The 25,559-nt window shown below is 36.2% G+C and overlaps 1 protein-coding gene across 1 annotated transcript in view; it reads right to left on the bottom strand.

Moving 5' to 3' along the window:
- Window positions 1-25,559, bottom strand: part of LOC106668297 (glycine receptor subunit beta-type 4-like) — a 484,524-nt gene that overhangs the window by 306,675 nt on the left and 152,290 nt on the right. The window contains exon 3 of the mRNA XM_024225359.1: window positions 5,653-5,720. Within this exon, the coding sequence (XP_024081127.1) occupies window positions 5,653-5,720 (68 nt within the window). The remainder of the gene's footprint in view (window positions 1-5,652; window positions 5,721-25,559) is intronic.

Raw genomic sequence — 25,559 nt, 5'->3', positions numbered from 1 at the left:
TTATTTATTTATTTATTTATCTCTCTCCCCTGTCTATTCCTCTCTATTTATTTCCCAATTTCCATCCTCTAGATACTATTTACCTATACATCTATCTATATATTTATTTCAATATAGAAATAGAAGTAGGACACGCATTATTGTGTGGGTCAACTTCACAAAAATTCATCAACTAGCATAATTTTCATGCTACTTTTGAGGATGCTTTTAAAATCTTTAACTCCTACCATTTGATAATATGAATCTTGCGGTACTGAATCCCTGCTAACACCCAATTCCATTCAGTAGGATATTTACGTGATAGCCATTCTATTCACAATTTTATTTCGCCAAGTGTTCATACTGTTGCTCAGTCGATTAAATCGCTCTTTTTTGAAAGGGGGAAAGCGATTTTTTTCCATAATCGCTCATGGCATTCATCACCTGGAAGCGGATTACGTGGACCGATCCTACCGAAAGCCTAAGATTTATTACGCTTTTGTAGATTATTTTATTTTGTTCGGTGTCCCTTTTATTTACACTCTCGATGTAAAACTTAATTACTGTGGAAAACAAATGTTGCTTTTCACGGACATTTATCTTAACGAGTTCTTTTACGTTATAATTTTTTTATGTGGCTTCTCTGGCATATAAATGTTCACATTTTGTTCCGTCATGGATTTTTAACGCAAATCAATTTAGGAAAGAGTGCTTTAACGGTATGCAATTCGTCACGAATACGATAATATGAGAATAATATGTAAAATTACAATTAATTAAGGTTTTTAGTTGATATAAAAAAGTCAATGACACGAGCGGGATTCGAACCCACGATCTTCGGCTAGATACTCCGCTGTTCTACCATTCTAATTCTAATTTTAAAAAACAGGTGGGGTTGCGATGGGAAGTTGGTGTCCGAGTGGATCGAGGTCACGATAGGTCAAGTGGTAGAGCAGCGGCGTATCAAGCCGAAGATCGTGGGTTCGAATCCCGCTCGTGCCATTGACTTTTTTATCTCAACTAAAATCCTTAATTAATTGTAATATATTAATTGGTCAAGTGGACCACGAAATTAGTGAATTTGATATGTAAAATGTTCTTCCATTGGCACAATGTTAAGATCATGAATCCGGACATGTAAACAATAAATATTTTCCAGGTTGAACCCACAACTGGAATATTTTGACCTCCCATTAGAAATAGGGAGTCAGTTTCTTTCCTATAAATTCGTACTAATTTAATAAAATAAAAAAATCTCCTCTCACATCCACACGACATTCGTATCCCAAATCCGACTGCATGCACTATCTTGGGTTCCACCTAATCTCAAGCTTAACGTGGTATCAACATGCGACTGAAACAACACGACTTAAATAATACCCTAATTCTACAAACTTTTACGTCTACAATTGAAGATATCGACAAAAAACAAACGTGCAATTTAAAAACCGGTACTATCTATTTGGACATAGGTACATACACATGGTATAGAACTGTGGGGCACAGCTAAGCCTTCCAATATCCAACTCCAATCTTATCAGTATACAGTTTTAAGATTAATAATAAAACTCCATATTAAGTCGCCAATACTACCCTCAACAACGACCTTAATACAAAACGTAATTCATCAAAAGTTTACCTAGTTCCACTGTAACCTCACCCGAAAATCCAACAGTCTCGCCAAAGCCTTGTCCAACAAAAGACATCCCTACAATCCTATAAGGTGTCTCATGAGGAAATGGCCCCGAGACTCCTTTCTGATAAGTAGACCTACCTACCAAACGAGCCCTTAAGAGTTTAAAATCCCAGAATGAAAGAGCTTATTCGAACACGTTTCGTCAATTTCTTCTCTAAACAATCTCTCCACCCTAACCCACAAAAGCCAGGAACACACTTACCCGATGCTACGCCATGCGACGCTACCCGATGCTACCCGACGCCTTGCCACGTTTTGGTGGGGTGTGCACATCTATCCGACGCAAGCACACGTCGCGTACAGTGCACAGCGCGTTTATCACAATAATCACTATCACAATCGGAACGCATCTTTTGTTCTTAATGCACTATTTTGAGCAAAACCTTGTAATAAATTGTTAGTTAAATTTTATGAGCACAACCATCTAATAAATTGTTTGTTAAACTTAATTGTTTTAAATAAAGTTACTCCTAACCATCATAATTAAACAATGTTTATAAAAACTTATGCATTTTTGATCTCGTTTAATTTGGTTTACATTAAAATAACATGTTGTAATTAATATAACGACAAAATTACATGTACTTAGTTTGAAATAAACTACAAAAAATATGAGTGTCCTGTTCTGATGCTACCCGACATTACAAAATGGTGTAATTTTACGAGCAAAACTATGAAATAAATTGTTAATTAAATTTTATGAGCAAAACCGTGTAATAAATTGTTCCAATTTTAGTATATGTACCGCCGAAGCGAGTACAATAAATTGTTAGTTAAATTCATTATATCAAAAAATCGTATTCCGGTGTTTTGATTAATTTTCTACCAAACCATTAAAATTAATTTTTTAAATAAAAACTAATTAATTTTTAATCACAGTTAATTTGGTTTATATTAAAATAAGTATGTTGTAATTAATATAACGACAATAATACATGTAGTTTGAATAAAAATATGAGTGTCCGGTTCTTTTGTCTTCGACTGTACTCGATGCGACCCGACGAAAATCTGGACAGTGGGGATCGCAGAGCGTCGGGTAGGTTAGCGTGGCATAGCATCGGGTAGATGTGCACGGGGGTAATGCAACCTTATGGAAAATCGGAGTTTGGATTTGCGTAGGGTAACATCGGATAGCGTCGCATGGCGTAGCATCGTGTAAGTGTGTTTCTAGCTTAACACGTTCCTCAACGCCTCACCCTTATAAACCTCCACGCCGTTTAAAACGACGATGGCCTCGTGACTTTCTATATTGTCGTTCAATTCAATAAAAGAGAGATCTGTCACTGGTTAGTTTCTCTTCCCTCTGTCTCCTGGTCTGACAAATCTGTCAGATTTGTATATACCTATACTATTTGCTCAATGTATATGTTGCACTTTGTACAGTTAGCAATAAGTAAAGTAAATAAATTAAATTAAAAAAAATAGTTTACTACTCTTTAATAACAAACTAAAAACCAACATATGACAAACTAAAATTCACTTTTTCACGGGCACATTTCCATGCAAATTTTCACTTCAAAAGTTTTTATATTAATAACGAAATCCCATTAAAACTAATATTAAATTCTTTTTAATAAAGGGGAAAATTTGGCGGGTGTGTTAGAAACGACCCAGTGAGAGAGAATGTCTGCCTATAGACTCGGCTAGAATTCGTTAAGCCGTCACAACTTATAAACTTAACTTGAGCTTCGCCGACAAGTTCACACCATCCGGCCGACGATGGGCCTAGTCTCGGGGAAGTTGCTCGAATTAGCTTTAACTTCTTCGGAACAACACGAACTGCCTATTGTTATGATAGACGTAAATCGCCACTTTTGTAAAACATGAAGTAGACAATTTGATCATTCGTATTTGAAACACGTTGCCTTTCCAGTGCACAGCGAGAGTTTTCAAAGATGAATTCTGACAAATCCTAATCGTCGCAACATTAATAAATCCGGAAGAGGAAATGTTTTGCATACATTAGCTGAAATATGTTATGCAAATACATTCCATACGTTGAACAAGTCAGCAGTACATTTTCAGATTCATTTATTATCTCCTTATAAAATTTGGTCTTAAATCTGGCAAACTGAGAACACAGGTCACATAAATGAGCTGAAATTGAGTTTCTTCTAAAGAAATTGAACTAAACTAAGAAATTTGAAAAAGTAAAAGTTCACTGCAAAAACACAAATTGATTAAAAATGTTAAACATAAAAACTAAACGACCCGGCCAAAGTGCATACCAGTGCTATTGAGAATTGTGAACGTCCCTCAGCCACCCCGTGGGAAAAAGAAAAAGTTGGAAATTCGAGTGGGATATCCATTTGGAATGAAGGTGTTGGTGGGTGTTCCGACCGTAAAGTCACCATACCCCACCGCCCGACCCCCGGGAGCTTTTAGTACTGCACTTAGCAAACGCCATCCATCAATTTCCAAGCTCCGCTGAACAAACTCTCGGAGGATGTCCAACGCAATTTGTCGAGGTGCCCAGTTTAGTGGTTTCCCGGTGAAGTACGGCTAAAAGTGTACATTTCAATATCTCTCTTGAATAATGTTCAACGATGGAGGGCTGTTCCAATAAAAAAAACTTTTCCGAATGGCGAAGTTTAAAACTGAGCCTTGTACAAAAAAAACAAGTTCATTTGCCCCGTTGGACGTAAAATTGAAACTGTTTTAAGAGGTAAAACCGTTAATGTCCCTGCTAATTTTGATAGCATTTTTAATGTAATATTTAATTTTGTATTAATTATTATTTAATTAGAAAATGGAACATATGCAGCAGAATCTTAATTATTGTTCAACAGAATTTTAAAAAATAAGTTAACATTATGGCGTATAATACGAATTAATAAAATAATATACACTACTATATTAATCCAAAATTGATGTTTTCCAGTCATAATTAATTATAATATTTATCTAACGTCTTGGTCGAGATGAAAAAATTAAATAAAATGTATACTGAATTGACAAGCAGCCATTAAAGCATTAGCATATAAAAGAATCACATCAAAATTAGTCAGTGAATCCATCCAAAATCTCCAAAACCTGGGGAAACACAACAACCTGACGATATCTTGGGTGCCAGAGCACAGGGGAATTTTGGGTAATGAGAAAGCAGACAGACTGGCCAGAGGAGGATATGCAAGACCATGCATAGGCCCCCGAACCTATTCTTGGGATAACAAAAACAAATATAGAATCCAAGCAAAACAAAAGGAGAAGTGGATAAACTCTAGCGGTGCTAGACATAGTGAACTTATGATGAAAGAACCCTCACCGAGACTGGCAAAAACACTGCTGCAATTGGAGAGGGCCAAACTCAGAGGAGTGGTAGGACTACCGGTCGCTGGCATCTGAGGAAACATCTACACAACATGGGTATATACAGGGATGATCCCATTTGCAGATTATGTAATGAGGAGGAGGAACAGCCACTCATATCATCTTCGAATGCGAATCATCAGGTCAATGGAGGTTTAATGTAACGTACGGAAAATACTTAGGGAATCAAATTACATCAGCAACAGTCAATGACCTGATACTTCTAAGTAGAAGGATTGAGTCTATTGTCTGAACTAAGGAACTAGGAAGGTACAAGGCTGCAGTGCCTGGGGAGTACAAACCCCGCTTCCTAGTATCCTTTTCTACCATACCATACCATAGTGAATTGAAATACAAAACTACTTTTTAAAGATGTTTTCCACTATATTTTTGGATATTTTAAAAAATAAAGTCCTCAAGTTAATAACAACCACAAACTTTATCAGTAATTCTTTGTGCTTGTTTTTGCATTCTTATATACTTCGTTTTTAATTTTTTTTCTTGTGATTTCCTTCATGATGTATATTCTATTCTGTCGACAATAATTCTGATCTGAGTAAAGGCGTCGATTTTCGTGCAGCAAATGCATTGCAGCATTGCAAGATGCCGAACGGTAGCTGAAATGGGAAAGTTTTGACGATTTTGGCATAAAAAAAAGTTCGACTTACCATGGTGACAGGACTGATTGACCCGAAACTTCTGATGTACAGCTCGCAGTGGACTGTCGTAGCATTATCTAAAAAATAATTAAAAACAACAAAATTAAAAAAAGCCATTTCATCTCGATTAGTTCTATTACAGAATAATTATGACTGTAATTTTTTTTTTTTTTACAATGGATACCAGAAGCTGGAGGAGTTCCCTCCTGAGCACTGCAGCTGTACAGCTCATTGTATTTTATCCCTGGCTCCATTTTTGGGGGGCTCGCAACGCAAGTGTGAATGTGTGGCTATTAGTGACCGTTAATCGATATTTATTTAGAAATCGTGATATGCGGTCTGGTGTGATGTAGGTTTCAGAAAAACATTTTCTTTATCGTGCCAACGTTTTGATCTTTATTGAGATCATCTTCCGGTCCCCTTAGGCGTCAGAAAAAGCCCAGAGGCAACGGTGGGGATCGAACCCACGACCACGGGATCTACTAGCCGAGAGACTGACGCCTTAACTACTGGGGGACTACCACGGCCCTCGAGACGTGGGCATAATATAAAATTTGTTTATACCGATTTTTGGTTCGTTAATGATTAGTTAGTTTGACGATAACTATCAAGAATATTATGTGAAGAAAATAGTAACAGTTTTATACAGATAGATAGTTGTAGTTTATATCATACAATTTAGTATTAAATTGCAAAAATTAATTACACTAATTATACCATGTGTGTGTGTCGTGTGTTCTGTGAATCCTAATTATTTTACACCCCAAGGGAAATCGGGTACTCTGTTCTGAGTTAGAGAGTTACACTAATTTATTTGCGTGAATAAGCGATTTGAGAGCATGAAAACCTTTGAGTTTGTATGTCTTCTTATTTTATTATTATTAATTTAACAGCATTAAGCAACAACGAGAGATTAGCAAGTTAAGCATGGAGGAAGAAAAGATATGAGAGAGTCAGTGAGGAAGATGGGTGAAAAAAATTCCCTCTTTCTTAACAAAATATAGGATCCTATAAATTCTTCTTTTAAAAATTAATAAAACTTTAATTAAAAAATTTTCTTTTACAAAATTTTTTTCTCCCGTTCAAGTCTGTTGAATCGGATTTTGTGCCCATTGTGGATTTCAAAATTTCATACGCTCTGCTACCAATTTTGCAAAAAGTAGTACGCATGTTGTAAAAAAAATAGTCCAGAATTAAACCGAGTAAAACAGTAAAGGCAAATAAGAATATTTAACAAGAAAAAAATTGTGCGAAAAGCAGTTTGCGGACAAAAAAGATTTCTCAGGGGATCCAGGATCGCATCCATCAGGAGAAGGAGGCAGCCTTTGATAACGGCTATCTCGCTCGACGGTTTAGAGGATCACGGTAATTTTTCCCTCTTGCTTTTTCAGCCCCGAAAATGTCTTCGGAACCCTTTTGATTGTGATTCATTGACCAATTATTCGGAGGATCGTCGTAGGTCAATCCTTGACATCGACATCCATCTTCCTTCTACTGAGAAACAATTAACACTATCACTTACTAAATTCACTAGTTTCGTGGTCCGCTTGACCAATTAATATCTTACAATTAATTAAGGTTTTCAGTTGAGATAAAAAAGTCAATGGAACGAGCGGGAAACGTTTTTGTCTTGTTTTTGAAGGTTCAAGATGGTGTGGCGTGTGTAGGGAGGTAGGAGCCACCTTAGCCCCTTCTGGTCGTTCCTCCAGCTTTGCAGCGGATATACGGCGGAACTCCATGAGATTTGGCACGCTGTCAGGCGGTCCGGGCTCACTGGACTCTCCAAACGATGTTTCGGCTTTACGAGACAGGTTCACTAAGGACCCTCTCGTCGTGCTTTTGGTAGAAAAATACGCAGAGCTGGAGACCTTGGAAAAACGGTGGTCGTCTGGATTCCTGGACACGTCGGCCTGGAGAGTAACGAACATGAAGACGAAGCGGCGTATGGCCGTCCCAACCTCTCGACTGGGCTTCAAGCCCTTTGACGCTAAGTGAGCGGTAAAGAAATTGGTAAAAAAAAGCGACATTGGGCAGTGATCGTCCGAGAGACTTGAGTGTCAAGAACACAACAGATTGCCCCCCGAGAACCTGATCTGGGAGCTTACCCGATTAAGGATAGGACATACGAGGTTGACAGACGGCACCTACTCCTGAACCCCTTGTAGGTGTCCCTTATGCAGAGGAAGGTTGCTCGTTGTCCCCATATAATAAAAGTTTGACACACCTTGGCGTACAGAGAGCTTGAAGGCATGCCGCCGGATTTAAGAATGGTTATCGAGCCAGATAACGAGTTTTTCGGTTTCCTGTCCGCATTTTGGAGAATATGATTTTTTGTATTAATCTATTTTATGGGTTTTGTTTGAGGGTATGGATTTATTAGTGAGAGGGAAAGAAATATCACGAAATATAGCAGTGTGTGTTGGTGGAATATTTATAAAACTACCTCATTGACTCTAATTTAAATTAGATTATCAATAGTGTGTGTAGGTCGATTGAGGAATATCCAACTAATAAGAATGAGTTCAATGTACATAGGTGTGAATGTATTTATTTGCGCGACTGTGGTACAGAAGTTAGTTTTAGGCTAACTATAGTTTGCATGCGTTGAGGGCTGGAATGACCTAGCTGTCGAAAACCCCGTTAGAGCTTAGCCCCGTGGGATGGGAATCGACGATCAAATATAATGTACATAGTTTGAAATTCAAGTAACACATCTGAAGATTAAATTGTTGAAATAATAACTAATTATAAGGCTAGAGGAAGAAATTCTGAACTTGAATAACAAGGCGTTGAGTCATGTTTGTTTAAGTGATTGCCCTTGTCTTCCTCTTTCACCCATCAATTTTATGATTTCAGCTTTCGTTCTACAATGTAGTGATAACGAAAATGGCAAATGACTAAAAAATAACAGAGATGTAGGCAGTCACGTTGTTGAAATGTGGATAATATATTTTATTTTTATCAAATAAATTATCAATACTAAATAATGGATTAATTTATCTATGTGTTTAAGTGTGCGCGTGTGTGCGCGCTCGTGCGTATTGTGAGAGAAAGAAAAAACTAATAGATGAATAGGTATAAATATTTATCTTTTTACGTACCAAATTGTAAATAGGAGCACATACCAGCGGGTATAGTACTTTAAACCAAATAGAACAAATAAAATATTACATTTTAAACGTAATAATACCTCCGATGTTAATGACAATCAATAAAAATAATAAATCCTTGATAGTATATAATTTTATGTTTAATGTTTAACAGAGTGCGGAGTAAGATGTGCTCCTCAAACGAAGAAAAAGGGAATGGAAAAAAAAAAGAACTAAAAGTTACCCTTTTAGGAGAGTTTTATTAATAATATTGATAAACTAGATACATTGAATGTATTAAAATCTCATACCATCACCACACTTCTGTCTTCCCAATCACCAAATAAACAGAAATAATAATTTCTTTCAATTAATTAATCTTTATGTAAGGTTATGGTTGAAATGGAAAAGTTTGTATCACGAGGAGGATTCGATTTCATTTCAACCAATACCTTACGTAAAGATTAATTAATTGAAAGAAGTTATTTGGTCAATCGACCAACCCTTTTTGAAAATATCGTGTTTTTGATTCTGAGACAGATCCGTATCGCATTCATCTGGCTTGTACAGCCCTTTGTCCCTACATCACCTACCGCGACGCTACTGGGGACGGATAGCCCAACGTGTCGATTGTGTTCTTAAGCCAAATTCAACAGATAGCCAGTTCAAAATTCTCGTAAACAAATTAGTGCTAATGGTAATTAAAATTGTAAACGTCGACTGCGGTAGACGAATGGTCAGCGTTATAGATTCTCGGCTCATAGACCCCGCGACCGTGGGTTCGATTCCCACCGTCGCCCCTGTAATTTTATCTCATCCTGCCCTTCTCCATAATAAACAACCATCACAATACCGTTCTCTGGCTAATATGAAAAAAATTAACTTCGAATTAAGCTATTTTATTAAGCTGAGGGCGCTGTTAAGATATTTCTTTTTTAATTCAATATATAAAGTAGAGATAAAATAATCTCGTTATATTCCATCATACTGGTGAGTTTTATAATACAAGGATTTAGTTTAAATATTTTCTTTCGTCCTATGTCTTGGCTAATTTAATGCTCATCGTTCTTGAGAATCGGCCGTCGAATTCCCCTTATCACCCAGGATGGCGGAGATGTCGGGCACAACGGGCCGGAAGGAACCGGGACCCTTCGGAGCTCGGATACTGCGGCTAATTATTATTAATGTTTCCGATCACTCCCGACACTCGGACGCTGAACAATACACGGGGATTGAAAAGCGACAAAGGGCCTAAAGCATAAATGAGCTTTTTCCGGCAATCGCCGCAGCTCTACGTCGGTCCATATCTCAAAAGATACCCGTACATGAAAGGCTTTCACATCTTCTAGGAAAATTGTTTCTGAGTATCATTTTTATATTGGAGAAAGAAGAAAACCCAACTTTTCCATTGCAGCCCCTCCGTCGGTACAGCCCGAGTTTTTCTATGCCAGCGATACTGACTGGTGGCCGCAGTTTTGTCATTCTGTACAATTGCCCGTTCTGAACATATCGTTAATGAAAATGAGCTTTTCATTTGTCTTCCAGTATGTTTGGAATTTTGCCATACATCGCTTCACGGATTCCAGTTTGTCACAACCCCTCCCAACCAATAAAATATTAAATCATAAAAAAGAGAGAGAAAGCTTTATGTCTAAAGTTTGTTGTGCGATCAACCAGCCTTCTACGATGTTGATTGGGATTCGGGTTGTGGTCTTCAAACATACAATGTTATTATATCAACGCCCAAGCTTTCGACAAGTTTTATTGCCTTCTTCAGGGGATCTAACGAGACATAGGGACATAATAATTTAGACAGTTATAAACTGTACAAATTGTTACAAAATATCAGTTTTTTGTTACTTACAGATACAAAGTCAAAACGTAAACACATTGCACATTATACGATATGTATACAAACAAACTATATACATATATAATAAATAAATAAATAAAAACCTCTTCTTAACAGCCTCTTACATATATAGGCATTTTTTAAAGCCAGTAACAATTACTTAATAAATAATATTCTTTTGGTACATAAATATCACAGGCGTTTGACTAGAAAATTGTGTTTATCACGTTATCAGGTGGGAGGTTCCCACACTATCACCTAATGATAACAATCATTTCCCACAATTTTTAAAAACAAGATCTTAATTTGTAATACATTGGTAATTCTATGTTATCACAGCCTGTTATAATATATAAATAAATAAATAAATAAATAGATAAATAAATAAATATGTACGCAAGTATTGTTACGATCTTTTGAGAGAGACCTTATCTTTTTCTAGAATCCCACTGTACATCACACTTAAATTATTCAAATCTGTTTTTAAATTACAGGCCATGTTGTCCTGATGAATAGATATCATTTCCCTCAAAAGTCTACGACCTGTATTTTGTTCAGAAGCCACAATTTTGACTCCATCGAATTCAAAATTATGTTTCGTAGCGTGTGTATGTTTGGATAGTGCTGTTCCCGGCCTTTCTTCATCATTGCAATCATACTTATGTTGCCGCACACGTTCGGAAAAATATTGTTTTGTTTGGCCGTAATACACAGTGGGATATTGTGCACATTTAAGGCGATACACTACATTAGATTTTTGTAGTAGAGGTTCTTTACATTTAAGTTTTGTGTAAAAATTCTTACCTACTTTATTGCTAAATTTGTAAACAATTTTTACATTATCTATTTTTCTTTTCAACAGTTTTTTTAACTTGCTTGATGTTCCAGCTACATATGTAACTGGTTGATAAAGTTTCCGCTCGACAGTTATATTCTCAACCCTTGTTGCTCTTGTCTTGTTTTCCATTAATCTATTTATTAATGATCTTGGATAACCATTGTCTATTAACGTAGAGCGCACTTTTTCCTTGTTCTCACTATGGAACCGACCATCACTCAATTTCAGAGCCCTGTCCATGAGGTTAAAAACTATGTTAGCTTTCAATTGAAAGGAATGGTTGGATGAGAAATGTAGCATCCTATCCGAGCTTGTTGGTTTCCAATACCAGTTAGTTATTAATTTACCATTATCTCTAATGACAACTACGTCAAGAAAAGGAAGTTTCCCATCCACCTCAGTTTCTTGCATAAATTGACGGATGGAAAGAATTAAACGCCTTCAAAATGTCCACCAGCTCACTCTTTTTTACAATCAAAAACAAGTCTTCAACATATTTCTTAAGAAATTTGATGTGAAATCCAAAATTAAGACCAATCCAATCCAGTAGCCCGTTCATTATCAGGTCCGCAAGCAACGGTGAAAGAGTACCTCCCATGGCCACACCTTCTTTTTGTGTATATATTTGATCTTCATACTTGAAATATCCATTAAATGTAGTGATTTGTAAGACCTCCAGTATCGTGTGAAAAGGGATGTTGATAAGGGCATCTAACTCTTTCTGTCTCCTCATTAATATGTAGCTTATCATCCCTAGTGGTACACTTGTAAACAATGATTTCACATCTAGGGTAACAAGCAATTCATCATCCTCTATGGTGAGGTCTTTTATCATCTCATTTATTGCCTGAAGAAGGAAGAACTTAAACTATCAAAATATTTCATTTTGAACGATATCTTATATAACGTAGTTTTTATACCTAGAGTATACATAGTATAAGTGTATAGTGGAATCCGTTTGTAATTAATGAATAGTACCATTCAATAAAAAGTAAATCATGATTCATAGAGTATGCTATCATTAAAAGACCGTCGGGTGATTCGTCATGGGAAGGCGACATTATTCAAACATTATTTCTATTGGAAAAAATCGACCATTGAAAAAGGACGCCTCGCTTAGACAGCGTGGTAGCTTTTTCCTCCTCACCGCGTACTGTCGATTTTGTTACATGGACGCACGCTAAAAGCTCTGCGTCCATAACTCACTGCCGTCAATTTGGAAGAAGGGCGAGACAAACCGGGGGGCCGTCAAAACGCGTATACTCTTGTTGAACCTTGATGATTTAATGGAATAACATATGTCGGGTCATCGGCGAGCTGTCTCTTAAAAAAGAGACAAAATTCAGCACTACCAGGGGCAAAAATCTGTCTGACATTGAAAAACGGTCCCACGGTGCTGAATAAACATCGATTCCGACATCCTGCGCATTTACTTCTTTTTTTTTTTAATGCACACTTTTGAAAATATTTAATAAATTGCCCGATCTACTCACTTTTATATATCATATATATATATATGTAAAAATTAACGTGCGTATGTGTGTTAATAATAAAAACGAAAACTATTAAACCGATTTCGACGAATCTTTCACCCTTTATTTGTATTAGTGTTGGACGGGTTTAGAGAATACAAAATGGGTAAATAAATAATGGGCGTCAGTATTTACAAAAAGTGAGATTTCAGGAATTTGTGGCGTCCATTTTCACACCTGTTTTCACAGCTGTCAGCTGTCCAGACGTGCCTTTCGGCTCCCGGTTTGATACACTTTCATTCCGATTTGGAGCGCTGATAGTCATTAGACAAAAATTGCGCTAACACTCTTTCATCGCAAATATTACTGAATCGGTTATAGATGCAAAACTACTGGGACATTATAGTCGCAAAAAACCTACTGAATTGGTTTCTCCGAGTGTAAATACAAGAAGATACAAACTTCACAATAGGCAGCATTGGTGTAGGTAGGAAAACAATTACCGGCATGTGGCCTGACCGTTCCACTCAGCCAACAAAACAAACGCCAAACCATCGGAATTGAGAAAATTCGAACTGAACGTTTATTTAGTATACAAAGATAAGGTTATAAAAACAGATTTTGTTTTACATGTTTTTTGTATTTACACACGAACCATTATAAATCATGGAAAATATTATTAAACATTATTTTACCAAATTCGGTCAGTTCCAATTAAATGTGATACGATTGGATTTATTAACACTCTTTTATAAAATGTGAGGTTGAGAAGTATCGTCATGTCCAGTTTTTGAATGTTTTTTTAAAATTAATTGAGATAATTTGACGGTATTGTAAATTATTAAATCTATTATATTTCGTGGCCCGATTGAACAAATAACTTCTTTTAGTTAATTAATTTTTATGTAAGTTATTTGGTGAAATGAAAAAGTTAGTGTCACGAGCGAGATTCGAACCCACAACCTTCGGTTACCTAGCTGCTGCTCTACCACTGATGCTATCGTGATTTAGATCCACTTACTTTTTCGTTTCAACCAATACCTTACATAAATATTAATTAATTGAAAGAAGTAGATGATGGGGTTTGGTCTGCGAGTTGGCGAACTCATGTTGAACTGGCACACGGGCACTACTGGGTCTGTCTTCACTCGCGTTCTTCAACCCACGAGTGAAGACAGACCCAGTAGTGCCCGTGTGCCAGTTCAACATAATTGAAAGAAGTTATTTGGTCAATCTGACCACGAAATATAATGGATTTAATAAGCAAAATGAAGTATATCTTCACTAAATCTCGGCGTGGCCATTTCATTTGTCGTTGAGAATGGAATCCTTATTAAACCACATTTGAAAAATGGCAAAAAGGAGGGAAAATTGGGTTGAGATGGGAATTTGGTGTCCGAGTTGATCGAAGTCAGATAGCTCAAGTGGTTAGAGCAGCGGCGTATTGAGCCGAAGGACGTCCCGCTCGTGACACTGACTGTTTTATCTTAACCAATACCTTACATAAAGAATTAATTGAAATTCTAAACTATGTTTTGTCTTACATTCTGTCTTTTCGGCACTCCCGTTGTAGAATTGCTGTTATAATTCCATTTTGTTGTAGTTTAAAATGCTTCGAAAACGACGAACTATTGGTCGTTGCATAAATATTGTCAAGAGAATTCGAGATAAAGGGAAAAATGAAACCGAAGAAGAAACAGCACAACAAAATGAACAAAATAAATTCTGTAAGTCACACTAAATCATCACAACATCAAGAAGCATGAAATTAAGCAAGCCGAGTAAGAATTAGAGAAATAAGGCTATCTTTTGCCCTATTGTGTTCGAAATGAACAACGTGACAATAATAGGCATGCAATTGATATAGTTGTATATACTAAATAAATACACATGCAAATCAATTCTTGTAGTGAGAATGCGAATGGTTGTTTTTAAGAACTGATTACGTTGTGGAATGAAATGACCTAGTAGTGTGCAATTCCCCTTGTTTTTTTTAATGTTTCTGTAGCGTTGTTCGCGCCAAAAATCGCGAATTATAATTGTATATTTTGTTTCCGAAATGCCGCTAACCTGGAATTTATCCTAGCTCTGTTCCCTCCCCACAATCCTGTCCTGTTGCTGCCTAGTCCTGCTCTAATCCTGTTCGCTTCCGTCTCGTTTCCATACAGTCCATTATTATTTAGCCTCCAAGAGTGATTTTCTTTTAGTTTTCTTTCAGTTTTTCTCTTATTTTCAAGAAGCATTTTTTTTCGTTTTGTTAATTATCGCGTTCAAAATAACGCGAGTGTCTCCTCCCGCATCCTTAACCCGACACATCATACAGGGTTCGGACGGAGCCCCGAATGTAATTAATAGACTAGGATTCTGTTTTACCTTTGATTACGTTAGGTTCTAGCTATTAAACGACTCTCCTCCCTGGTTGTCGAGAAAATCAAGCCACAGTTAACAAGTTAGTATTTTATTTTATTTTGTATTTTTATTTTTTTTTATTACGACCGACCAGCGCGTGCACACTTTTCAATATTAATACAGATGATTTTGCTGTATTATTGAAGTAAACCAAATAATGTTTAATGTTATATTGTGACTTTTTGACTCTTTGTTGTAGATTCCATTTTGCTGTTGTTTTAAATGCTACCAAAACGAAAATATATTTTTCGTACAATAACATTAATATTCTTACTAAAAATCAAAGGAGAGGATGTGCTAATACAACATATACCAATGACACCATCAGAAACGCGATTTCCAATTAAACTGGCTTTTGCAGTAATGATAAACAAATCGCAAGATCAATCATTGCTATATGTGGATTGAATTTGCATAATCCACGGTTTTCTCACGGACAATTGTAAGATGCAATCTCCACTAAACCAAGGGATTTTTTATCTGTTTATATGCCAAATGGAATCATCAAAAACATTGTATAATTAGTGACGTGCGATACCAATCGATATGAGTATTTTCTTTCGATACCGAGTACTTTTGGTATTGAATGATGTCATTCGATATAATACTTTTATAGAATACTTTTTGTAGTATCGGAAAATATAATCAAATAGATTTTTCGACGAGTGTTCAAGTAATATTGAATTGTTATTTACCGTTTGAAACTTACCTCTCATCAAACTGGGAATTGACTAGTTACTGTTAAGAGCGCCTACTAGCGGCATATGTCAACAAAGTTAATCGAAATGTTTAATTGGTGGTTGATAACTCTGCTGATAATTCTGGTAACTCATAAGTCTTTCTTGCGTCGCACCTCGCACTTTCAATTTCAGTAATTTCTTATAAAATTTTTATGTCATTAAGCCCCCAATCATGTCTCGTCACAAAAATAAAGGCATGAGGTTATTTTACTAAGAAAACTTAATCTTATAAACTCTGGGGAATACAGTGGGAATACGTCTGACCTATTCAAACATTTGAAAACCAAACACCCGTTGATCAATTTGCTCAAAACTCTATAACGATAAAATTGAAATATCAATTATGTTGAAATGTTTTGGCAGCTTTTTCTTGTTCTTGCTTACGTACGCACTGTATGAAAAAATACTTAAAAATGAAAAAAAACTGCAACTTCTTGATTATTTTAAAGCATAAGCATGAGCGTATTTTAACCAAAGTCCACAACACTAAGTTGATCCTGTATAAATAAACGAAAAAGTACTCATATGAGTAAGTTACTCGTTAGTATCGAATAATTTCTGTCGATACTTGAGCAGTATCGAATATTCCTTTCGATACCAGTATCGAGTAATATTTTCTGGTATCGCACTTCACTATGTATAATATTACAATTTAATCATTTAATCCATGTAATCCAAAACAAAAACAAAAATAATATTTCAAGTGTAAATATCTAATATCATGACTAAATACAATATCAAAGTTCAATTGTGTTCANTATATATATATATATATATATATATATATATATGTAAATGTGTGTGTGTCTGTGTGTTGTCTGTCCCTATCTAGCAATAGCAATACGTACATTCAAAATATTTTGTTAAATAACACTTTTTTAACCCCTTGGGCAACACTGCCTGGCCGATCAATGCTTCAGAGTAACCGGTCGAGAAGCCCCGCAAGGAAGCATTCTTGGCCCCATCTTGTTCGCTATTTATACTGCCCTCCCAATCCATTTCAACACCATCGTGACAATCTAGCGGATGATACTTGAATATTTATTTATTTAATTTATAATTTTATAACTATTTTGTTTTAGCTAATTAAGGCATATATTTGGTCGGTTATAATAGAATGATTCCATTTAAGAGAAAAAGAAGTGAATCCGTTGTGGCAGTGTGTGTAACCTCCCACAAAGGATGAACCTTAATTATGTTCTAGTCATCACTAATGTGATTATATGTGATATATTTGTTGTAAATCACAGTGACGTAACCTCAAGATTATCAGTTGAGATCACCTACGATTCTCCCTGGCGGACACAGAAACAGAAAGAGAGGACCTAAAGTTTGATGCCATGCGAATGCGAAGGGACAGGAAGTCGGGGAGTTTCGTCATCTTGAGACAAGAATATATATATATATATATATACATACACGTGTGTGTGTGTTTTCCTATCTACCAATAGCAATATGTACATTCAAAATAATGTGTTAAATAACACTTTTTTAACCGCTTGGGCAACACTGGGTTATAAGGCTAGTTTATATATAAAATTTAGAGTAACCCAATATTTTTATTTTAAATACATTGATGGACAAATTTAAGGCACCACTAATTTATTTAGTCATGAATTAATTCCATTAACTTTCTACATTACTTACAGGTAATTAGGAGCTATTGTAGTTAAAATAAACATTAAATAATGCTTTGTTTACTTTTGTACTGATTAATCCGATTTACACATAAATTAGCATTACGCCCTTCGACTCTGCTACGTCTAAAGATCGTTTTCGGTTAATCTTTGTTTTCCTAGATTTTATTTGATATTATTCTTATTCTTAAGCCTTTTCCAATGGCTCCATTCAGACACTTGAGTGAGTGACAGTGTAGGGTCGTAATATTGTTAGAAGAAGGCTGCTTATGCTTTAAAACACAGTCATCGCGAAATCAACAGGAGACTGAGTGTATATCACTCTACAATAGAAAAGTTTCTTCGGCGCTTCAGAGAAACAGGGCTTCACTAGAAAGCGAATACAGCATCGAGCTAGGTCTACAGACGAGAAAGGTGAGAGATTTATCCGTCATCAGGCTCTACGAAAGCGCAGATAAGAAATCTGATAAGACAAGTCCGAAATATTTCTATTTCCCCTAGGACGGTGAGAAGAAAGCTACATCAAAATAACCTCAGCGCCTCTTACCTCAGTTCAGAAAGTGGCCAGGCTTCAATTCTCACGGAAACATGTGAATTGGATATTGGAAAAAGTTAACAAAACAAATACAAAATGTTATTCCATTTTTCGCTCAATTGATCGTTTCTCGTTCATACTCAGAAGATAAATGGTGCGTTATTGTAAAAAAATACGAATTATAACAACAAACATCAGTTATATCTAAGTAAAAACATTGATTTATGACTTTTTAGCACTATATGTAGGGGAAAAAATGCGGAGGCGGTGACAAAAACCCTCGATGCCAATGTACGTGGGCAGTCACGCCGTTTCCAAAAAAAGTGACGAGATTATCGCGATTTCTTTACGAACACCGTCATCTTTTACAAAGAAAGGGAGATGCTATTTTTCACTCATATCTTTTCATAACTATGGAATATATCGATTGCACCGATTGACACATGGTTTATTGAAACCGACCTAAACCTATACGAAAAATTAACAAACAAAAGTCTTTTTAATAAATTTTTATTAACTATTAAAAAAATTATTAACTAATCAGAAAAGTGTTAAAAATAGTTTCTTATTTCTCTCAACATTTCTGTTATAACGAAATAAAGTTTAGTTCATTTTAACTATTGTTTTCTTTCATGAATGAAAATCCAAGCCTATTTGTAATCAATTGGGCGTTACAGTAAAGAAACTGTTCGTGAACGGATGTGCCACAGGTGGTTCCCCATGTTTTCCAATTTTGTCAAGAAGGCGACTTTTCTCCTGGCCTAAGCTGTGAAAGGATCTTAAAACCAAAATAAAGATTCGAGAAAGACAAATAGACAGGCATAAATTAACCGTTAGGAAGATTCCTTGCAAAAGTATGCGGGACACTTTTGAGAAAAATATTATTTTTTTTTTTCAAATACTTGTGTGGTGTTTAGTGACCGTTAGCCAATAAATATTTGGTGTTATATTGATAGCCCTCCCAACACGTCACACAATAATGACACAATTACGCAGAAAACTCATACTTTGAGCCCTGAAGATGTTTTCAATAAAGATCGAAACTCAATGAATTAAGGTTTTAAGTTGAGATAAAAAAGTCTCTCTGTGTGAAGCCAAGGCATGACACGCCTCTATTATGTGGGACACATCGAGCAACCTTTCTCCACAAAAGGGGACCTGCGCGGGCTTTGGCCCAAAAGAAGGTGCCCATGTGTCAACCGCGTATGGCCAATCCTCAGACGGGTGAGGACGTTCCCTCTTCTCTTCCTTAGGTCCTCTGAGGGCCACCTACCGGTCGTGCTCTTGACTTGCAAGAGCCTCTCCGACGACTCCGCTCACTGACGCTGCCATCTTTCTTTTATCATATTTTTTACTGCGTGGGGCGTCTCAATTTATTGTATTCTAGATTTCACTTCAACCCTTCACAACTTTTTTCAGTAAAGCCCCCGTATGTCGTAATATGAGCTGTTATTTTGAAAGTGGTACATTCGCTGGAGTTCGATTTTTTTAAACGAAGTAAACAAAAAACTTTGGCTATAAAATGTAACCGCAAAAACCTTTTTTTTTCTTCTTTTTTTTTTGAAAGTGAAAGAAGTTCATTCCTAATAATTATAATTAAAAAACTACCTCACTGCAATTATTATTGATTATTACGGCTTTAGTGTGCATTGCGCTTTAGAAAATAATTAAATTTGCTATTTTTCGTAGCCCTCTTGACCAATTAATACCATTCAATTAATTAAGGTTTTTAGTTGAGATAAAAAAGTCAGTATCACGAGCGGGATTCGAACCCACGACCTTCGGCTTGATACGTGACGTCGATCCCCTCGTGCACTAACTTCCCATCTCAACCCCACCTTTTGAATTTACCCTCTTTTTTGCCATTTTTCAAAGTTTTTTCGAAGACACGATAGTACAAGTGTAGAGTAGCGGCGTATCAAGCCGAAGGTCGTGGGTTCGAATCCCGCTCGTGACACTGACTTTTTTATCTCAACTTAAAACCTTAATTCATTGAATGATATTAATTGGTCAGCTGACCAAGAAAAATAACGAATTTAAAGATCGAAACGTTGGCACGATAAAGAAAATGTTTTTCAAAAACCTACGTCACGCCAGACCGCACCTCATGATCTCCAAATAATCATTTTTCATTACGTCAGTTAAGAAAAATATTTCAAGTTTCTAAATGATAAATCTATAAATTTTACCAATTCATCTAAAATTTACTGTATATATATATTTTTTTTCAAACCCTCAGGGTGCCAGTGTTTTGGAAAAAAAACCCACTTGTAAGTATGCCGGGCTCGAATGCAGGGCCGCTAGGATTCGAACCCGGGACCTTTACTTTACAGTGATGAGCGCCGTGTCAACCCTAAACCGTTGCGGCCACCGACGCGCCACACTAAAACCTTAATTAAATGAAAAATTATCAATCGTCATTTCAGATTAGAAGCTATCATTCCTTCACAATTACTGACGACTTGCAACATTCCCCTCTGATATTTCTACTTTTTTTCCAAACGAATGCAAAACTATATGAAAGGGAAACGACACCATGCACTCAACAAAAAAACTCAGGACAGCTCTTAAGTCGCCCTTATGAATAAAATGTATACAAAGGAATACGACTCCTATGCAAACTAGTCCCACAAACCCTCTCGCAAGCTCAGAACTTTGAATAAATACCACGTCCCATATTTGAGGCTGAATTAGACGTAACTTACCTATTCGTTCTATGACACGCGTAAAATGTGTACTTCCTAATTACCATAGTGATAGAGAGGCGCTTTCACGGAAACCAGCGTACCATGAAAACTAATAGCCTCAACCTTTTTTCCTTTCAAAACGTCCTCTCCTTTCTAAACATAGCATAAACACCAAATAAAGATAAATTTGAATAAAATATGTTTCATAATGCAAACATTAACGGTAACATCGACCATTTTGAAGGTCCAGCTATCTCCTCAAATCAGAATATCAAATGAAAGAACGTTTTGAGGGTATTTCAGTATTCACCAGTTCAAGGAATCAAATCCACAGCCTGTGGTTCAAAATCATAATTTGTGCAAAACTATTATTTGAAAAATTGTCTGAAAAAAAGTTTATATAAACCTCACAATAAATTTCATTTATTTAAAAACAAACACTAAATACACACAACTGCTACATTTCTTTAATTAAACAAAAGAAAAATGGAATACATGAAAAATGAAGATGAAATGTAATTAATGAAAAGGGTACACCGCTAGAAAGCTTATTAAAGCAAGAAGTTGTTACGAACTTTGCCAAGCTTTACCGACAATTTTTCCAACTAATTTGCAAATTTTTTTTTACTAATTTTAAATTTAGCAGTTTTTGAAAGTTTTAGTGTGTGTTTTTACCAAAAATTAAATTGAAAACTCTAAAAGTGTGCCTTCTTAAAGGAGATTTATAATCTTATCTATTCGTTGCTTTTTTAGGTAGGGCATCGACCCAATTTCTCTACTACACTAGATGGCATTTAAGACAGTCTTCATAGTTCACTGTTGGCACTCTATCAGGTCTTAGACTATAACCAATAAGCGTAAAAAATTGAAAATCTGTTGAATTCACAATTTGTTTTTTATCCTGCAATACATCCATTATATTCAAATTACACTTCCCACAGATTATATTAATTTCATTGTACCTGTTGGGGGGAGGGGTCTTTCTAAATAATTGAAAGGACAAATCTCCTTACCCGGTGCGAGAGATGCCGGTCTGTAGGCGATCTGATGGGTTTCCCACTTCTGTGTCCCCAAAAAAATGAATATCAACTTCGAGAATTTATTAAACGAAAACAATATTGCTGAAATAAAGTATTAATAGAATAAATAAAATCAGATATAGATTTAGAGGATGAGGATGATCTAGGAGGTAATGGAGAAAATATACAATGAATTAAAATGAAAATTAATGAATAGTTATTCACAAATCGTGAGATACGGTCTGGTGTGATGTAGGTTTCGGAAAAAAAATTTTCTTTATCGTACCAACGTTTCGATCTTTATTGAGATCATCTTCAGGGCTCAAAGTGTTTGTCTTCTGAGTAATTGTGCCATTCTTGCGTGTCGTGTTGAGAGCCCTGGAGATGATCTCAATAAAGATCGAAACATTGGCACGATAAAGAAAATGTTTTTCTGAAACCTACATCACACCAGACCGCATCTCACGATTTCTGAATAATTATCGATTAACGGTCACTAATCACAACACATTAATGAATTTAACAAATACATTTAGGATGTGGAAAAGTGAATTTATACAATGCAAAATATATTTTTTATATTCAATCAAATTGCAAAAATATATTTTGCCTTTTATAAATTCACTTTTCCACATCCTAAATGTATTTGTTAAATATAAACAATGTTTGTAAATCCCAGGACCTGAAGATGATCTCAATAAAGATCGAAACGTTGGCACGATAAAGAAAATGTTTTTCTGAAACCTACATCACACCAGACCGTATCTCACGATTTCCGAATAATTATCGATTAACGGTCACTAATCACCACACATTTTGAAGTACGATGTCGACGAATGATGGGTTAGCGTGGATAGACCGATGGACGAAGGAGATTCGAAGTCTCTGCGGTGAAATTCCAGATGTCTTTCAAGCGAAGATCAAACGAAGTTCCTGTTGGTCGAGTAGCGAAGTTTTCTGCCAGTGATTCTCACTGAAGTGGTAGATTCGAGAACAGGCAATACCAATTACTTGGGCCAATGATTTTCCCGAGTATCGACGGAAAGTTCTCCCCTTTTTTCGAAGACGAACTATCGAAAAAAGTTATGGAAAAAGGGGAAACCGAAAAAACAAAAGGAGTCGAATGGTCAGAGCCTGAGAACAGAATGAGAACAGAAACGAGCGGAACGTTATTGTTGTTCGAAGGTGGATTATTTCGGTCAACAACTAGTATATTTAAGCGGTATCTATTTCTCTCTACGCCCAACGATAAATATTGGGTTGTCCGGAAAATAATGCAGGATTTTAAGTTTTCATTAAAAAAAATCTATATAAAATATTCTGTTTACGTTTACAGGATTACTCATTTGTATGAATGTCAACACTTATTAATCCTCTTCCAAATGATATTGTTTGTTTACCTCTGTAGCATTCCGCTACTTGGAAATAATTCAGTCATCCTTATATTGTCAAAGCGAGAATTTCGTACGATTTTCTTTTACGAGTTTAAACTCGGCCGAAGCGGAGCCCAAACGGCTAGAAACATTAACCAAGTCTGGGGCGAGGGTTGTGTTAATGAGTGCACTGTGCAAAGGTGGTTTAAAAAATTTCGGGAGGGAGATTTCAGCCTTGAAGATGAAGAAGGTCGTGGAAGGCCTTCCTCTCTTAATGATGATGTTCTGCGATCAGTGGTGGAAGAAAACCCCAAAACAACTGTTCGAGAACTTGCAGAGCAACTCAAAGTCAGTAAAACGACCGTCGCTGACCACCTCAAGGCGATTGGAAAAGTGAAAAAACTCGAAAATTGGGTTCCACACTCATTAAACGATCGCCAAAAAATCAGCGCTTTGATGTTTGTGCATCACTTCTTTGTCGAAACAAAAATGACCCATTTCTGGCCAGAATTGTTACATGTGACGAAAAGTGGATTCTCTACGATAACACTAGACGTTCTGGACAGTGGCTCGACAAAGGAGAAGCTCCAAAGCCCCCAACTCATCAAAAAAAGGTAATGGTTACGGTATGGTGGGCTTCATTTGGTTTAATACACTACAGCTTCTTAAATCCTGGCGAAACCATCAATGCTGAATCATACTGTAACCAAATTAATACCATGCATCAGAAATTGGCAGTAATGAAGCCCTCTTTGGTCAATCGGAAAGGGCCCATTTTGTTGCATGACAACGCTCGACCACATGTGTCACGTGTAACGTCACAAAAATTATTGGAGCTTGGCTATGAAACTTTGCCTCACCCACCCTACTCTCCGGACCTCTCGCCTACTGACTACCATTTTTTTAGACACCTGGACCACTACTTACAACACATAATATTCAAAAATCAAACGGAACTGGAAAATGCATTTATTGACTTTATCAATTCTAAAAATTCTGAATTCTACTCAGACGGAATTAATAAGTTACCAACACGTTGGGAGAAATGTATTGAGAGTATGATTAAAGAACATTGCTTTAAAGTAACTAGTTTCTTTTTTTTTGTTTAATACCAAAATCCTGCATTATTTTCCGGACAACCCAATATTTAAATTCAATAACAAAAAGTATTTTACATATTCCAAAAAAGGTTTAAAATAAATTGTAATGGGAAAAGGAGAATGAAGGGGAAATTATAACGGAAACATTTGTTCTTGAAAGTTTAGTGCGTTTAAAAAATTAAGAAAAATGCACGAGCTCAAACAGTCAGTCCCAAAACAACTTTCTATTCATAATTTCACTTAAAATTATTTTAGGATATCTAAAAGGTGACAAGCTTAAATACGTATTTATATAGTATAAATTTAAGTTCAGTGTGAAGAAAAATAAAACTGGGAAATGTCCAGATTCTAGATAATCGGTATAATCAGTTAATTAAGGTCTTAAGTTGAGATTAAAAAATCAGCGTCACGAGCGGGATTCGAACCCACGACTTTCGGCTTGATACGCCGCTACTCTACCACTTGAGCTAACATGACCTCGATCCCCCCGGGCACAAACTTCCCATCTAAACCCCACCTTTTTGCCATTTTTCAAATGTCGTGTAATCGGATTGGATTCTCGGCGACAAATGAAATGGCCACGGAGAGCTTTAGTGAAGTGTACTTCATTTCAATTCATTAAATTCACTATTTTTCGTGGTCCGCTTGACCAATTAATATCATTCAATTAATTAAGGTCTTAAGTTGAGAGAAAAAAGTCAGCGTCACGAGCGGGATTCGAACCCACGACCTTCGGGGCTTGATACGCCGCTACTCTACCACTTGAGCTATGGTGATCTCGATCCCTCCGGGCACTAACTTCCCATCTTAACCCCACCTTTTGAATTGGTTTTGAAAAATGGCAAAAAGGAGAGAAAATTCAAAGCCTTCAAGCCGAAGGTCGTGGGTTCGAATCCCGCTCGTGACGCTGACGTTTTTATCTCAACCTATGACCGTAATTAATTGAATGTTATTAATTGGTCAAGCGGACCACGAAAAATAGTGAATTTAATGGGTATAATTAGTTTTGTAGGCAAACCAAAACATTACTTTGTAAAATATTCATGGCTTCAATAACCACAGACTTGTACCCAATAACACAGTACGTATTGTGATTCTCTGTTGAAAAGTTTAAGTTTGGAAGAAAATAGAATTTTATTATGGAATATTATTTTATTAAAGTGGT

This window comes from Cimex lectularius, unplaced genomic scaffold (genome assembly GCF_000648675.2).
Source record: "Cimex lectularius strain Harlan isolate CLEC.00 unplaced genomic scaffold, Clec_2.1 scaffold11, whole genome shotgun sequence".
In the NCBI taxonomy this organism is placed as follows: domain Eukaryota; kingdom Metazoa; phylum Arthropoda; class Insecta; order Hemiptera; family Cimicidae; genus Cimex; species Cimex lectularius.
The sequence above is the reverse complement of the archived record's forward strand: the minus strand, read 5'-3'. Positions and strand labels throughout refer to the sequence as shown.